Here is a 17,756-nt window from a genome sequence, read left to right as displayed (position 1 = left end):
GCACATGGCATATAACAGGTAGGCAGTAAGGGAAGATGATTGCAGATGGATTGATGGAAGATCATGCCTACCTCCTCTTTCCACTTTCCTCTCTTCATTCGTTTGAGGTACTTTTCTCCTTGGGGGTGGGAAGTGTACTGTAGTGAGATTTACAATCATCTGTGGAATGAACAAAAGTTCCACGACAGGAACAGATCACTGATAGCAGACAGGTTGGGAGCAAAGGCCCTGTCCTCCATAGAGAGGTGGCCTCAGGCCTCAGCCTGGTCCAGGTCCCTTCATGGGAAAAGGAGACTGCAGCCTTAGCCCAGAACTTAGCCTTCTTAGCCCTGTGGCGCTAGGGTGGCTTGCCCTTGTGGCCTTTGTCCTCAGATTTAATCATTTACATAATACATAATACAGAACTCCAGGCGGGCCTGGGCACCTAGAACCCAGCCCAGCAGAGCCAGCGCCCCAGCTGCTGCCTTCCTTGGCAGCTCCACCACCACCTCTACTGTGCCGGGTTCCGCAGCAAGCGCGCTGGCCGGAACTACGCTACTGTGTCCCAGCGTTGAGCTTTCCTTAGTCTCCCTAAGCGCGGCAGCGCTTTACCTAAGGCCATAACAGTTGGATGAGTGACACGAAACTGGAACCCTGACATCAAGGAAACTTGGCATAACTCTTGTTTTGCTAGACGACGTTGGGATTTCTTGATGACCGTTGAAAGGCGCGCGCTCAACGGGCGCTGGAGCCTTGGAGCGTCCTGGACTGTAGGGTTCCGATCTTTCGCACTGGGGGTCTAGACGCACAGCGAGCAATTCCACTTCTCCGCGTGCCATCTGAGTGCACCTGGACTCTGTCTAAAACGACAGAGATCAATTTTGGTGGAGCCCGCAGGCATTCGCGGCGCAGGCACTTTGGAGATTACTAATTCTTTAGTAAGCCGAGGACCGCGGTACCAATACCTTTTAGAGCTGTTCTCACCTAGAAACCATACCGTGGTCACTTCTCATCAGAAAGGAGCTCTATTTGCGATAGGTGCAGAAACTTACGCGCGACCACGCCTCTGGCCTTTCTTTTACGTGGGCTGTTTAAAGGTCTTGAGTGAGCAGAGTCCTCGAGGAGGAGAAGAGTCAGGGTGCAGAACGCCGGCGCCAATCCCTATTCTCTGGCCTGTGACCGCATTCGTCCCGCCCTCTGCACTTCTATAAGAGCGGCAGAGAGAGCGCACAGGGAGTACCGCCCCCAGGCGCGCTACTTCTCCGCTCCTCAAGAGCCCGTACCACTGTCCCCAGGGCTGCCGGCTACAGGACACTAGTTCCTCCCCTTCTCGACCCCCAGCACGGGGTGGCTGAGCTAGGCTCTAGATCCTCTGCTGTCTTGTTCTCCGGCCCTAGGCAATCCCCCCGCAGTGTTGGTCCGCAGGTGAGCAGCGCTGCAGCGCCGCTGTCAGGCGAGCTCACCTTGCACAGCCCGGCAGCCAGCGCAAAACTCTGGTCCCTGCAGGATGAAGAACCCGATGTTGGAAGCGGTGTCACTCCTCCTGGAGAAGCTGCTCCTCATCTCCAACTTCAAGCTCTTTAGCGTATGCACTCCCGGAGGAGGCACAGAGAGGAATCGGCGCTATGAAATCAGCTCTTTTCTCCGGGGCGATGTGCTGGAAGTGTCACGGACCCATTTTACCCACTATGGGATCTACCTCGGGGACAACCGTGTCGCCCATCTAATGCCCGACATCCTGTTGGCCCTGACCAACGACAAGGGGCGTACTCAGAAGGTGGTCTCCAACAAGCGTCTTATCCCGGGAGTCATTTGCAAGGTGGCCAGCATCCGTGTGGACACAGTAGAGGACTTTGCTTACGGAGCAGACATCCTTGTCAATCACCTTGACGAGACTCTCAAAAAGAAGTCATTGCTTAATGAGGAGGTGGCATGCAGGGCTGAGCAGCAGTTGGGGCTCACCCCTTATAGCCTACTGTGGAACAACTGCGAACACTTTGTTACCCACTGCAGATATGGCGCTCCGATCAGTCCACAGGCTGAGAAGGTAGGAGAGACATGCGCGGTGGGGGGGGGGGGCGGTATGGGGGACGGCTAGATCAGAGATCTTTTTGGACATCTCCCCAACCACACCAGTTTTAGGAATTCTAGATTAAGGAAAGGTCCGGTGTTTCTAGGAGAGATCTGGTAAACAAATCACAGTGTGGCTTGCAGTAAGGATAACTCAAAATGTGAAGTAAAAGGGTGTGGCCACACGGAATGCTTCAGTGATTCCTCAGGGCTGCCTGTCACTGCTGCACAAGTCATCTTGGTCTGCACACAAGAGACAGTTCAAGTGATCAGGGGGAAGGGGCTGAAAGACTGAGGTGCAATTGGCAGGAAGGTGTCCAGTTTTCTCCTCTTGTTAGATGCTTAATAGGTTCAAAATTCCTGGTAGGAGGACATTCCTGGTAGCCACCCTTTATTTCTGTGTACCCTTTATTTCTGTGTTTGACTCAGAGAATTTTTTTCCTTGGTGTTGTGACTTCTTCCTAGGTCACTTTAACTCCACTTCAAGTCTTCATTCATTGTTAAGCATCTCCTAGCTATTAGCTCCAAAGATAGACTGGATTTTAAATCCCCCAGAGATTAGTTAAAACAATTCATTTTCAGCATCCCTACAAATTGGAAGGTAATTTTATGGGTACTGTGGGGAAAAAAAACCCACCAAACAAGTATTAGAAAATGATTGTTAAATAAGCTAGAAACCCAAAGGGGAAATAGATTATTTCCCAAAGAAATCACCCAACTCACAAATGATACTTAGTTTTTAATTCTGCACATTTATTAGCAATTGAATCCTTCTCAGCCTTGACTATAATTATTAGGGGAGTATTAATATTTGCTTTTCTTTATGGAATCCTGGGCAATCACACAATAAACTTTGGCATTATTTTTCACGTTTAGATGCTTTTTTTGGACTCTACACTCTACAGTCTAGATTAAATTGATCTGTATTTTAAGTAATTTTTGACACAGCAGAGAACAAAGCTATTTGCTTTTATATTGGTATTTTAAACTTCTTTTCGATTTTTAATTGAACCAGGATACGTACTTTAGGAATCATTTTTCTGTGGTAAATTAAAATACAATTAGAATACTGTGCAATGATTAACGACTCTCTCCTCTAGTCTCCTCTAGTTTAGAAGTGAACTTCCCCACATTTACAAGCACTGGCTCCAAACGTGTACCAAAGGAGATATGTTGGATTTAGTTAAAAGTAAGCCAATCGTTACTGTAAGGAAAAAGTTTTCCTATTCAAACTGAGTTACCCTTTCATAGCATACATGTAGAACTGTTACATATTTCTACATAAAAGGAGGTATAAGTGCTTTGTACCAGTAATAAAATATTAATCACAAAGAGAATTAGTTGGGTAGTTTCTAATTTGGGGGAATGTTGGTATGTTTCACAACAGAGAAGAAATGTTTTAATTCATGGAGCTGTAGGGCCTCCAGTGAAACTGAGTTTCTGTGTTTTCCTTGAATGGCCTAACAAACAGTCCAGCCCCAGACTAGATTCCTGCAGGGGGGAAAAATTCTCACCTCAAATTTATAATTCTAAGAACAACAACTTCTCCTCTTCTTCTATTTCTTCTTTATAAAACGGAAATTAGTACTACATGATTTCTACTTAAAATTTTAATACTTCAAATTTTAAAGATTTTTACTTTGATTTTTTTTGTTTGGTTTTTGGTTTTTTTCGAGACAGAGCTTCTCTGTGTAGCTTTGCGCCTTTCCTGGAACTCACTTGGTAGCCCAGGCTGGCCTTGAACTCACAGAGATCCTCCTGGTTCTTCCTCCCGAGTGCTGGGATTAAAGGCGTGCACCACCACCGCCCGGCCTTTCATGATTTAAATTACATGTGTGTGTGTGTGTGTGTGTGTGTGTGTGTGTGTGTGTGCATATGTGCACAAGTTCAAGTTTCCTTGGAGGCCAAAGACTCGAGATCCTGGGAGATGGAGTTAACAGGTAGTTGTAAGCTACCCAGTCACTGCTGGGAGGAGTTTGGGACCTCTGCAAGGGCAGCATGTGTTAAAGGCTGAGCCATCTCGCCAGCTTCATGGTTTCCACTTTCTAGAAACAAACCGTTATTTGCTTCTGGGTCTGACTGATGATGTTTTCATCTTCACAGCTATTGTATCTTACATAAGCCATCTCTTCTTAAACTTCAGTTATAAAAACTTTTCCAACACCTTCCCTCAGGCGAACACTTCTTGATGCTAACAGTGTACACAAGCAGGGCACTGAGGAGTCAGTGGGTACAGAGGTTCCCTGCTCAAACCTCATGTCTGAATCCACAGTGGAAGAAGGGAACCAACTTCCAAAGTTGTCCTCTTGAATACACACACATACCCTCTCTAATAAGTAAGTTTCTAATGCACTAAAAGAGAGCTTTTAAATCTTTGCGAGAATGCTTTTTTAAAAAAATTTATTAACAATGTCACACATGTGTACAATGCATTTTGACCACACACCTCCTCTATTATCCACCCCCTCCCAGCTAACCCATGTCTACTTTACAAGTCCGCTCCTACTTTCTTGACTTTTTAATGTGTGTGACTCACAGAATTTAGTTAGTGTCTTGGTCAGTGTTCTGGTGATGGGGAGAGATACCATGACCACAGAGGGTTGCTTACAGTTTTAGAGGTTAGTTTGTTGTTATTGTGGTGGAGAGCATGGTGACACACAGGTAGACATGTTGCTGGAGAAGTAGCTGGGAGTTCTACATCCATATCTGAAGGCATAAGGAAGAGAGAGTCACTGGGTCTGGCTTGGGCTTTCAAAACCTCAAAGCCCACCCTCAGTGACACACTTCCTCCAACATGGCCATGCCTCCTATTCTTTGTCATGTAGTGCCACTCCCTGACAACTAAGCATTCAAACATATGAGCCAATGAGGGACATTCTTATTCAAACCACCACAATAGTTAGGGTTGTTTGTATGAGCATGGGTGGGTGTTATTTACTGGAATACAGGTAACTGGTCAGTGAAATATCCTCTCCTCAGTACCCATTAACTTGCTAGTGTCTCCTCAGAAAGGGGTAGGCCCTCCCAAGACCCTCTAAAACTTGCCTCTATTACATACAGGAATGTGTACGATTTGTGTGGATGCACGTGCATCTGTCTCCGTCTCTGTGTGTCTGTCTCTCCCTTCCCCCCTCCTTCCTGTCCTTCCTTCTTTTCTCTTTTCCCTCACTTTCCTTCTCTTTTTTTTCTCCCTCCCTATTTTCCCTCCCCCTATTCTCCGTCCACTTGGCCATCAGGCCAGGAAGCATCTCTAGAAAGGCAAAATTTCTCAGACTGGAAATATAACTTTAGGTAATTGCCTAGAATGCAGGAAACACTAGGTTTGGTCCTCAGAACTGTATAAATTGGGTGACTGGGTGTGGTGAGGCATGCCTTTAGGAGGTAGAAATAGAAGGATCAGAACTTCAAGGTCATCTGTCATCCTCTGCTAAGGCTGGAGTCCTACAGGACTACTGCCATATCTGTGGTTGGTCCTTAACTGAGAAGTCTCTTGATGTCCTTGACTGTATTAAACTGCTTATTGTATTCATTAATAATTTATAAATTATGTCAAGCACAGTGGTGCACACCTTTGACCTCAGCACTCTAGAGGCAGAGGCAGGAGGATCCCTATAGTTCAAGGCCCACCTCTTGTACATAGGAAGTCCCAGGCAACCAGGGATAACATGGTGAAAGTCTGTCTCAAATCAAGGAAAAAAAGAACATAAAAACAAGCCTGGAGAGATGGTTCAGCAGTTAAGAGTTCATACCACTCTTACAAAGGACTAAAGTTTGGTTCTCAACACCCACAACTGCCTGTAACTCTAGCTTTGGGTATAGATGTGTTTCTGAAGCTTCTAGACTCCATGGGTACCTGCACTGATGTGCACATGCCCATACACAGATACACACATACATATAATTAAAAATAATAACAATAAACATTAAAAAGTAAAGATTTTTGAAATCTTCCCAGCTCCATTAAGACCTGGAGTTCTGGGTCAACTTGAGCAATACAGTAAGACCTCATCTCATATACAATGCCATACTCTAGAAAAGGATCCTGAGTCTGGTATGGACAGCAAAACTCACATGACAATGACAGCTGTTAAATTCTAGCAATGACAATGGGACAGAGATCGCTGTCAAGAAATAGAGCAGTGATGACAATCACTGAAATAACTACATTTATATTGTACATAGAAGAACACCAACTATTCTTTTATATGAAAGACTTCATTTTCTTTATCTTCAGGGCTATCCTGGTACTCCCATGAAGAAGGAAGTCTGGAGTCTAGACCGGTTAAATGTCTTTTCTTTTTTTTTTTCTTTTTTTTTTCTTTTTTTTTTTTGAGACAGGATTTCTCTTTACACTTTAAGGAATATAACTGGTATCATCAAATTTTAGGGTACTGAAGTAGAAGAATTGCCTAATTTTTTAACTCAAGGTTAGAAACTTCTTTCTTAGGTTAGTTTTAGAATATGCTAGTTAGTATTAGTTTAATGTTGTCTTTAACCTTTAATGCTGTGTGACTTCTATGTGGCACATTCTACACTTTTCTGTAACACTGTATATTATCTCATAAATCCCAGGGAACATAAAGTATTCCTGGAAGACTACTTAGTCTATGGGGTGAGTGCTTCCTTGCAGCCATGGTTGCTAACATTCTTAACTTTGTTTTCCAGTTTCATGAGACTGTGAAGATAATCATTCGTGATCAGAGGAGTTCTCTTGCTTCAGCTGTCTTGGGACTAGTGTCCATTGTCTACATGGGCTTGGCATCATATATGACCTTTCCTGCAATCTGTATCCCATTCTGCTTGTGGATGATGTCTGACTAGATTCTAATCCCCATGTGAATGTGTATGGAGTTTGTGTGGGACTATGTTTATATTTAGAGAAGACAAAACATTAGAAGCTTGTTGAGAAAACGTGGCATTCAACACTGTGTTCTAGATAAACAAAAGTGATTAAGAATCATACACAGTGCTTACCATGTAAGCCGAACAGAGCCTTTCCGTGTCCTCTCAGGCAGTTCCGCTGCAGAGCACCATGAGCCCTTGGAAGCAAAGCAGGACTCAGCAGCCCCAGAAAAGCAGCCCCTGAGGTGACATTCACAGGAGAGTTTCTGGGTTATTCTTTTCCTCCTGTAATCATTATGCTGTTATCAACTGCGATTGTTAACTTTACTGTAACTGTATTCTGCTTATTGAATGACTGGTATTAAAGGGAACATTTTCCTTCATTTAGATGAAAACGTTTGATAATTAGCCAAAAAGAAACCATGTCTCACATTCTGCCTTTCTTCATGTAATAATATAATTTCAAGACAGTTGAGAATATTATTTTCATGTTCTGAGATGAGTGTTGACAGAACTTACTGAAAGTAACTGGCTAAAAAGCACAGAAATGTTTTCTTCTGCAGAAACAGTGATAGTAGCTATTTATATTCACTTTTGAGTAGTCTGATACTGTGTTTTTCTTCTTTTTTTATATGCCTGTATGACTACTTTAAAAAGGTAAATGGATGTAGGATTGAAGCAATTCCAGTATTTGGTGTACATACATACTAAATAAATACACCAATGGTGTACATACTAAATAAATACGCAAATATCTGCACACACATAGATTGATAGGTAAACTGTATTTCTGGTTACTTTATTATACTAGTGTGATTATTAATGAGGATCTACAAAGGTGAACATAAAATCAAGTCCAGTGTTTTTTCCTCTGCCCTTAAACCTGTATATATGTCACTGGTTAGTTTGGTTTTTTTAAAGCTAAATTTACTAATGTCCTTTTTCAAAACACCTGATTTGTTTTACTGTCAGTGTAAGTATAAGTACTGTAAGTGCAGTTTATGAACTTAGAGGTGTATCACAGCAGTCAGTATATATAGCCTATATAGGTAGAGCCAAAGGAAATTAATCTGATAAAATTAACAGTGCCAAGCATGGAAAATGATCTCACTGAATCCACTGGATCAGAGCAGTGTTAAAAACATGCCTTCAAGACTTTGGTAAATTCACTAAAAACAACACCACAGTTTGAAGTTGCATTTCAGGTTTTGGAACTGTTTTATCAGAGGTGGTACATGCCTAAATACCTGCATGTAGAAGGCTGAAGCAGCAGATGGAGAGCTCCAGGCCTGTATGGGCTGGAGGACAATACTTGTCTGTGAAATGTCAAGAGTTACAGAACAGGCACCCAAGAGATGACTCAGCACTTGAGAGCTATTGCTGCTTTTGCAGAGGACCAGGGTTCAGTTTCTAGCAACCCCTGGTGGCTCACAATATGTAACTCCAAGTCCTGAAGATACAACACTCTCTTCTGGCCTCCATGAGCATAGCACACACATGGGAAGCACAAACATAGGCAAAGCACCCCCACACATAAATTAAATATATAGCTTTAAAAAAAAAAGGAATCACAAAATAACCAAGCATGGTGGCACATACTTTAATCCCAAGGCTTGAGATGTGGAGGCAGGAAGATTGGAGTTCAAGATCAGCCTACTACACAGGGGGGTTTAAGACTTGCTTGCATCACACAGTGGGGCTCAAAACCAGCCTGCGCTATCTAGGGAGTTCTGGACCAATTCAGGCTACATGAGACCCAATCTTGAAACAACAAAGGAATCAAAAATGGTGATTCTTATGGTGGGAAGGAGGAATTGTTTTAGTCAGTGACCCACCTGGAACAAGACCGAAGAGTAGAACTTAGTTTAACTGAGGCTTTATTACCCTGAGTTTTCCTACAACAAATTCAGTTGGGGTATAATGACGATTAAACTTTGTTTAATATTCAGATTACTTACAAGTTTTATATTACTAAAACATTAAATGGCAAAGTCAAAGAATGCAGGTGTTCTATGGACCTGTTCCAACACTTAAATTACCTTAAGCATCTGTGCATGATGACAGCCATTGTGTTAGTGCCATTTCCCCTCATCTGGGAGTACTTAAGTGAACCTTTTTTCAGACAAGTATTGCAGAAAATACTATTTGACATTAAATCTGTGTTCATAGACAGTGGTTCCTCTTTACATACTACCTAAGTTCTTTTGGAACTGGGATTAACCTAAGTAACCTTGCCTCTCTTCATATCATTAGACCAAGACATTCATCATTCATTGATGCTCACTTTGTGCTAAGCATTCAAGTGCTGCAATTTCATGTTCTATTTTACTTTTTTTTTGAGACAGGGTCTTAGTAGACCAGATTTGCCTCCATTCACTCATATAGCCCTTAGGGTCTCTGCTTCCCAAGTGCTGGGATTAAAGGTGTGCTCCACAACTCCTGGCCTAATACCACTTTTTAGCCAGCTATAAAAGCCTGTATATAGTGTGGTGGGAATATAGAGAAGATCAAATAATTTCTGCCTCAAGAGTCAGCATTTACTTGAAGAAGGCAATAACAAGCAGGAAGCTGAAAGACTGAGGTTATTTTGTTACACTGACATCATTCAACTGACCTTCGAGAGAGAGGGAAGGAGGGAAGAAAGGTTCTATTTGGTAAATGTTGCTCAGCAGGGGAACTGCTGAACTTGTAGGTAAAAGGGTTCTCTTATATTGCTTCAGTTTGATTAGTTAGCTAACAAGGTAGAAAAATGACAGTTAGGAAAGAAATCCTGAGCAATCATTTCTTTTCTAACCCAAGGCAGGCAGGTCAAGAATTTCTCTAACTTCAGTCAAGGCTCATCATTATGAGCCAAGTTCCTCATATCATAATATTTCTATTCTATCTTATACAGTGATAGCCAAGTCATAGCTAATGAGCTTTTTCACTTCTTGTTTTTTTTTTTTCTCTGCACAGATGAAGGCCAAATGGACTTACTGGATTTAAGATGAGTTAATGCAAGTGTCAGGGAGTATGCTGTGTATGGAATGAAAAGACATGAGACATGGACTAAAGTATACGGCCCAACAGTCATAGCTGCCCTGGAGTTTCAGTGATTGGTATCTGCACAGGGCTAATGGAAGGCACACAGAGAGAAGGGACTAATTTTAGCTGCTGAAACCAAAATCAGACAGCAGGTACTGAGACTTGAAGAACGAGACAGATTTTGGACAGGACATTGCACACATGGATGGGAATAGCACAGGGAATGCATGGAAACAGCCTACAACATGCACCATGCACAGCTGTGAGGTATCCTATGTCAGGCAAACGCGCATGCTAGGGGTTAGCAGAGCAAGGGTGCTGACTAGACATGTGGAAAGCAATGCTGAGATAGTGTAAATCTTTTGTAGACCAAGAAGTTTGGACTTTATGAACAGGCAGTGGAGAACTGGAGTATAGAAAGGTCATTTCCCAGAATAAAGAAGGTGAGGGTGGGATAAGGAGACCTGAGAGGTTTAGCTAAGATCTTTTGTTCTGTCAAATAAGGGCCTAGAGCAGAGGTTCTTAACCTTCATAATGCTGAGACTCTTTAATACAGATTCTCATGTTGTGGTAACATAAAATTATATTTGTTGTTACTTCACAACTGTAATTTTGCTACTGTTATGAATTATATTGAAAATATTTGATATGCACAATATCTGATTTGTGACCCTTGTGAATGAGTTGCTTGACCCCCAAAGGGTTGTGACCCACAGGCTGAGAACCACTGGTCTAGATGGTGAGATGGCTCTGTGGGGAAGTGTACCTTCTGTAAAACCTGAGGACCTGAGTTCAAATAAGGGTCTGTAACTGCAAGGCTAGAAAGCAAATGTGTCAAAGAAGTGCCAATCAACTTGAGCCACACCTTTAGACTTGGCTAATAAAAACTCTTGATCGAGTCTTAGAGTTATCATGTGTCCTTGCTTTTCCTGAGAAAGAACTGATTCCTGCAAAATAAATTAACTTGACTACTGTGTATATATTGGATACTCCTGATATTTGCTCTGCTAGGCATGCTCCTTTTTAATGACAAGCAAGGAACGTATGGATTGGTTGTTTTAATTTTTGTCAGAACCTACTTCTTACTTTGCCATTTTCTATTTCATATTGTTCATGTCCAAGACCAGAAGCTGCTCTCCAGGAACATGTAATTACTATAATGGCGAAGTCTTTGTTATAGATAAGAAGAATATGGGCAGAGTCTTCATTTTATATGATTTAGCTGGGGTTTTTAGTTAAACTAACTTTACATTGATATACAAGTATTTTGAATAAAATCAATTCTACATATATCATTTTCTTGTCTTTCAATTTTAAATACCTAAGAGTAGACAGCAAATATTTTTGAACTCAGTAGCCTCAAGAATAAGCTAATTTATCATTTATTGAATGTAGCTTCATATAGTCGAAATGAAGTTTATGTGGACCTGCCTGTAGACTAATATGATCTTTGTTACCCACATTTTTATGCCTACCTTAATTATGAGGGACTAAACAGCAAATTCTTCATCCGCCTGACAAAATTAACAACAACAACTTATTGGAGCTATGCAACCAGATTTTTAATGCTACTAGAAGTAACCTGCAGCTGTACTCTGTTAGTGAGTGAGATCAGAATGGGATCTGAAGTATGTGTGTGTGTGTGTGTGTGTGTGTGTGTGTGTGTGTGTGTGTGTGTGTGTTGGCAAATGCCAGTCTTAAAACACACTTACAGTCAAGGATACAATTAGAATCTTAGTCCTATTGCTTTTGGGTCTGATGAGAAAGAATGGCATGAAAACAAGTTTTAAAACACTAACTTTTTTTTTTCTGCCTCCTGAGTGCCAGGGAAGGAGGATATTAAAGAATATCGTTACTCAGAGTACTGACTAGGTGGCCTATCTGAATGTCTGCCCTGCTCTAGTCTGTGCTATCTTTGAGGACAGCAGGCCTATAGGCTGGAAGTCTCTCTTCATAGGTCTTCAAACTCTGTCAGTCATCCACACCCCACATCAAACTTCATTATAACCTCCTATTTATACGCTATATGACACACTCTAGTAGTAACACAGCTACCAAGGAGGTAGTGGCCATGTTCCTAGAAAACATCCACATTCCCAGAAAGACATTACCCTCCCTCCTTTATTAGTCTACATTTTCCTCTCCTCTCACCCTATGTCTATAATCTTCCAAACCCCATGGCAGAGAAGTTGACTCCAAGTTTATTTCTCAGTTCTCATTTTCTTGAAGAATAAAACTGGCCTTTACTGCTCAGTTGCCGGTGGTATTATTCGTTCCACACTTCTGAAAGGGGAAAAGAGGGTCCTGTTTGAGGTCAATATGGGTAACAATATTGTTAGGTATCTAATTAAAAATTGGAAGGCTAGGAACTGCAGAGATGTCTCAGCAGCCAAGAGTACCTGTTGGTCTTGCAGAGGACCTGGATTCTGTTCCTAACATCTACACAGAAACTCACAACTGCTGACATTTCCAGTTCCAGGAGATGCAACATCCTTCTTCTGACCTCCTTTGGCACCAGGCATGCATGTGGTGCCCATCATACATGCAGACACTCACACACATAAAACTTAAAATAAATCTTAAGAAAATAAAAATTAGAAGTCCTGAAAGTCACTGAGAATTGACCTCTCCCTCATAAAGAGTTTTAGACCCCAACTTCTGGTGTCTCTGGTAGCATATTAATTTCAAGAAAAGCAAAAGTACTACAGGTACCTTTTGACAGGATTTGAAACATCATTTAAAAGAAAGAAATGTGGATGCAGCAAGGCTTTGTTGAAGCGCCAAGGGAAGTCTACATTCTCCTAGTAAAAGATGGCTATTTTATAGACTTTTTTCTTTAATTAAAAAAAAATCTACTCTGTTATATGCTTTTGTTTAAAAGTTTGGGATTGAAGTTATATTCTCTGGCCCTGATAAAGAACAAAGACTAATACTGCCACTCTCCTAAGAGTTAATTAAAAAGGACAAAAGAATTAATTTTAATGGGCCTGTCAATGATCTGGGCAGGAAAATGTTGCAGAGCCTTTAGAAAACTGTATAATGCCTACCTACGCATGCAGGTCTATAAGATGGTCTGTGGCTACCATCCACCCTCAGTCTGTGTGAGGGTTCCTTTGCAATGGCTACTTTGGTCATTGCCTACACTCACCTTTTTGCTCTAAAGTTAACATTATCTATCTTCTCTACTGTGCTCTATGTCTCATCTGAATCCATTCAACAAGGAACACAAGGATAGAAGTCCAAGGGGAAGTCAGAAGGAGATCTCTTTAATACTATCAATACTGAGATCAAAAGATCTCCCTTTCTAGGCTATTCTATGCACAGGGCACAGTAAGCATAAAGTCACAAAGCCATGTGAGAGCACTTAACACAGTGGAGTTCAAACAATCAGAGTAATGGTTTTTTGTTTTGTTTTGTTTTGTTTTGTGTGTGTGTGTGTGTGTGTGTGTGTGTGTGTGTGTTTAAGTTGTAGTTTAAGAGATGTTCCCTGTCAGAATGGCTAAGATCAATAAGTGACAGCTCATGCTGGCAAGGATGTGGAACAAGGTAAATCCCTGTACATTGCTGGTAGAAGTGCAAACTTGTACAGCCACTATAGAAATCAGTCGGAGGATAGGAATCTATCTACCTCAAGATCCAGCCATACCGTATATCCAAAGGATGCTTCATCCTGTCACAGAGACACTTGCTCAACCATATTCATTGTTGTTTTATTTACAATAGCCTGAAATTGGAAACAGACTAGATGTCTCTCAACAAAAGAATGGATAAGAAAAGGTAGTACATTTATACATTAGAGTATTATTCTGCTGTTAAAAAAATGAAATCATGAAATTTACAGGTAAATTGATGGAACTAGAAAAAAAACATCCTGGGTGATGTATTCCAGATTGAGAAGGACAAATACAGTATATATTCACTTATATGTGGATATTAGCTGTTAAGTCAATGACAACCAAGCTATCATTCACAGAACCACAGAAGTTGGGTATAGAGTAAGGAATGCAGGGGTTGGGGACAGACAGATCTCATTAGGAAAGGGAAATAGAATAGTTATAAGTGGATGGGGATCTGGAACAGGAGGGTCAAGTGGGGGGAGGAAAGCAAGAGGGAGACTAGAAAGGAAATATAGGGAGAGAAAGCTAAAATAAAGAGCCATTTCAGGGGTAGTACGGAAACCTAATACAGTAGAAACTTCCTAAAATATACGCATATATGAAGGCAATCTAAATGAAATAGCCAAATAATGGGGAGACAGAGGTCCAGCTGGACATCACTTGTAAACCAAATGAAGCTCCAGGCCTAGGATTGTGTTAAATCTGATTGAGTTGTTGGCTAAAGGGGTCCCATGGGAATCCCCAAACAATTCAGGCTGTTGCCAAGACTATCCGTTGCTCTCAGAAAACTCACAGCAAGATCCCATAGCTTAAGGCAATACCTACCCAACTCATTGAACATGGAGAAATCAAGCTGGTGCCTATATAGAGCCTTCACCACTATGTTCTGTTACAGGAATCTGTATGCCATCAAAAGAGAAATGGAAACACGTATCTAGCCACAAACTGTCTTGCCTGCAAGATATGTGAGTGCAATGGTGGCATAAAGCTTGTGGGAGTAACCAACCAGTATCTGATTTCATTTAAGGCCCACTCCACAAGATGGTGCCCATACCCAAGACTGCTTAGGTGATCAAGAAACTGAAACTAAACATCCCAGGAAGACTCAACCCTGAATGGGATGTCTCAATCAAATATCTCCCCTCAAGGCTCAGAGAACCCTGTGGAAGTGAAGGCAGAATAAGAGCTAGAGGAAATGGAGCACACCAAGAAAACAAGGCCCTCAAAACCAACTCGATCAAAGCACATATGAAATCACAGAGACTGAGGCAGCATGCACAGGGCCTGCAAAGGTCTGTACCAGGTACTACGTGTATATAAATTATGGTGTTCAGTTTAGTGTTTTTATGGGATTTCTGGGTATGTGAATGAGTGGGTCTCTGATTCTTGTGGCCCTCTCTAGGGCTCATTTCCATCTGTTGGTTTGTTTCATCCAAATCTGATGTCTTTGTTTTTGTTTTATCTTATCACATTTTATTTTCTTATTATCCTTTAGAAGGCTGTTTGCTTTCTAATGAGAAACAGGAAGGATGCAGATGGGAAGGGAGGTGGGGAGGAACTGGGAGGGGAAAACCATAATCAGACTATACTATGTGAGAAAAAAAAATCTATTTTCAATAAAAGGAAAAAAGAAAGAGAAAGAAAGAAGAAAAAAGAGAAGAGAAGGAAGTGCCCATCCTTTTCAAAGGAACTATTTCGGGAAAAACTCTGATGCAATGATATTACAAGCAAGAGGCATTGTCACAGAGGGCTTTGTCCTAGAGGAGTCTAAAGTCATTTAGAAAGCACTGCGAAAACCTTCTCACTGTCTCAGGTGAGTATTAGGAATAAGCAATTTGGCTAGGTTGTAAGGAAGAGAAATGCAAGCATTATGGGTAAAAGTTTATTTAAGGATACATGGGGAAGTGGGGGGTATAGGAATCAATGCAGGGTATGGTGGTTTGGATAAAAATAACACCATAGGCCCATATATTTGCATACTTGGTCCTCAATTGATGAACTATTTGGGAAGGATTGTAGGGTTTGACCTTGTTGGAGTAAGTGTGTTCATGTTGGAGGAGGTGTGGCTCTGGGGATGGGCTTTGAGGTTTAAAAAGCCAAGGCCAGACCTAGTGTCTCTCTCTGCCTGCTGCCTGTAGATCAGGATGTAGCTCTCAGCTACTGCTCCAGCATCATGCCTGCCTATGAGCTGTTATGCTCCCCACCATGATAATAATGGTCTGACCCCCTGAAACTATAAGTAAGCCCCCAGTCAAGTGCTTTCTTTTATAAGAGTTGTCCTCGTCATGGTGTCTCTTCACAGCTACCCAACAGTAACTAAGACACAGGGAATGTTTGCTTCTTCCTGCTCAGCTTGCTATTGAACCTGTATTCTAACAGCCACCTTTACACAACACCATTTTGTTAATTCTAGGTACTAGTGTTATAATCTTGATCTGCCAAATCACACTACCATATGCTCCAAGAAGCCATGAACTGTCTATAATGACCTACAATGGATCCGCCTTTGAAGATGGTGTCAGCCTTAGTTTAAAATGGGAAGGTGATATCTGCTTGTCATCCTTTAATAGTTTTGAGGATAGATTGGCTGAGACTGAGAAGATATACAGGCCAAAAAGTATTTGTCTTTTATAGGACATATATAATTAAATATTAAATGAAGAGTGTGGAAGACAAATGATGAAGACTGGAAATAAGTTATTGGCATTGGAGATGATGGGGCTACCCGAATGGATGACTTTGATCAGGTAAGGAAGAGGGCCAGGTGTTTCATTCAGAGTCCAAACAGAAAACAGCAACCATTATAGCTATAGCCAGGTCACATGTGAACATGTGTGCATTAATGTCCTGTTTTCTCCTTTCCTCTTACTGGCTAATCTTCTCTGAAGGTCTCACATCGGCTAATAACTCATAAAATAACTGCTCAGTTGCCTGAGAATAAGCTTTCTGGAAAAGGCACAAAAATAACTTGAGGGATATTAAGTTATAAGGCAGTACTTGGGAAATGGTCGGATTGTGTGTAGGGGCTAATATAGGTTATTTTAGGGGAAATGTGCCTCAGGAGATAAAGGATAAACCTGAATTGGGCTTTCTGTGTCATCTGAAGTCTCAGAGTTTGAAACAGATGAGATCATTGTTTCTTTAAAAAGGATATATTTTCTGAATCCATTTTTATTGGGTCAGAGGGATTGGGGAATCATGCTGTGTGAGACTCTGGACTCAAGTTGCCATTTAAACACCTTGAGTTAAGTCTCTTTCATTTCTTCCCTGGCATTACAGAAATCAAAATAGGAAAAAAATAAAAAAATAAATAAAATCAAGACTCAAAAACAGTTCTTCTGGAAACTTTCTGAGCAATATGATCTCATAAATATTCATAGTCTCTGCAATTAAATATCCATATTTTATAAAATTAAAACATTCTTGGAAAACATAATGAAGATCAAAGAAATTCAAGTGATTATTATGTTCTCAAACTGAACAGGTTAATTATTTCTTATCCCTTTGTTTTACTGTGACCCAAGCCATGTAAATTTTTAACGCACCCTTATCTGGTGCCTGACTGAATCACCTCTTCTTTGAAGAAGAATGAGTTCATGTTCTTGACAAAATCTCTTTGTTTGTGTTGAGTCATAAAATAAGTCAAACTGCAAAATTCATGAGATCAACAGCTCTTGCCCAGTAAGTGTGGTTCAGCCTGCGGCTGCTCTAGGGATCTGCTCAGGAGAAAGGGCTACAGTTCTTTAGTGCTTATGCTGGTCCAGACACCTAATGTGACCAGCTGTCTCACTGCTGGGTGGAAAGCAAAAAGGGAGTAGTTGCTACATGCTCAATCAACATGGAAATGTCTATTTTCTCCAAGCTTCCCCTGACGCCATTCACTGCCCATATCTCTCCACTTTGCCTCTAGTATATCACACAGAACTTGATGACAAAATCTTTTCATATTTCACACAAATATTCTGGATAGAGATTTATGAAGCCAATAAACTTCATAATAACTATTTCTTTTTTCTTTTCTTTTTTAAAAATATATTTTGTTTTAATTTTATGTGCATTTGTGTTTTTGCCATGGATATTGGGGTCCTCTGAAACTGAAGTTACAGACAGGTATGAGCTGCCATGTGGGTGCTGGGAACTGAATTCGGGTCCTCTGGAAGAGCAGTCAGTGCTCTCCACCCCTGAGCCACCTCTCCAGCCCCATAATAACTCTTTCTGAAAACA

The 17,756-nt window shown here is 41.3% G+C and overlaps 1 protein-coding gene across 1 annotated transcript; it reads left to right on the top strand.

The window, feature by feature from the left end:
- Nucleotides 1–506: 506 nt before the first annotated feature.
- On the top strand, nucleotides 507–11,205 carry Lrat (lecithin retinol acyltransferase). Its single transcript, XM_028857062.2, has 2 exons — nucleotides 507–2,026; nucleotides 6,715–11,205. Exons 1-2 carry the CDS (start codon nucleotides 1,487–1,489, stop codon nucleotides 6,868–6,870), a joined length of 696 nt encoding a protein of 231 aa, XP_028712895.1. The 5' UTR covers nucleotides 507–1,486; the 3' UTR covers nucleotides 6,871–11,205.
- The last annotated feature ends 6,551 nt before the right edge of the window (nucleotides 11,206–17,756 follow it).

Source organism: Peromyscus leucopus, chromosome 6 (genome assembly GCF_004664715.2).
Source record: "Peromyscus leucopus breed LL Stock chromosome 6, UCI_PerLeu_2.1, whole genome shotgun sequence".
In the NCBI taxonomy this organism is placed as follows: Eukaryota; Metazoa; Chordata; class Mammalia; order Rodentia; family Cricetidae; genus Peromyscus; species Peromyscus leucopus.
This window is presented reverse-complemented; position numbering and strand designations above follow the sequence as displayed.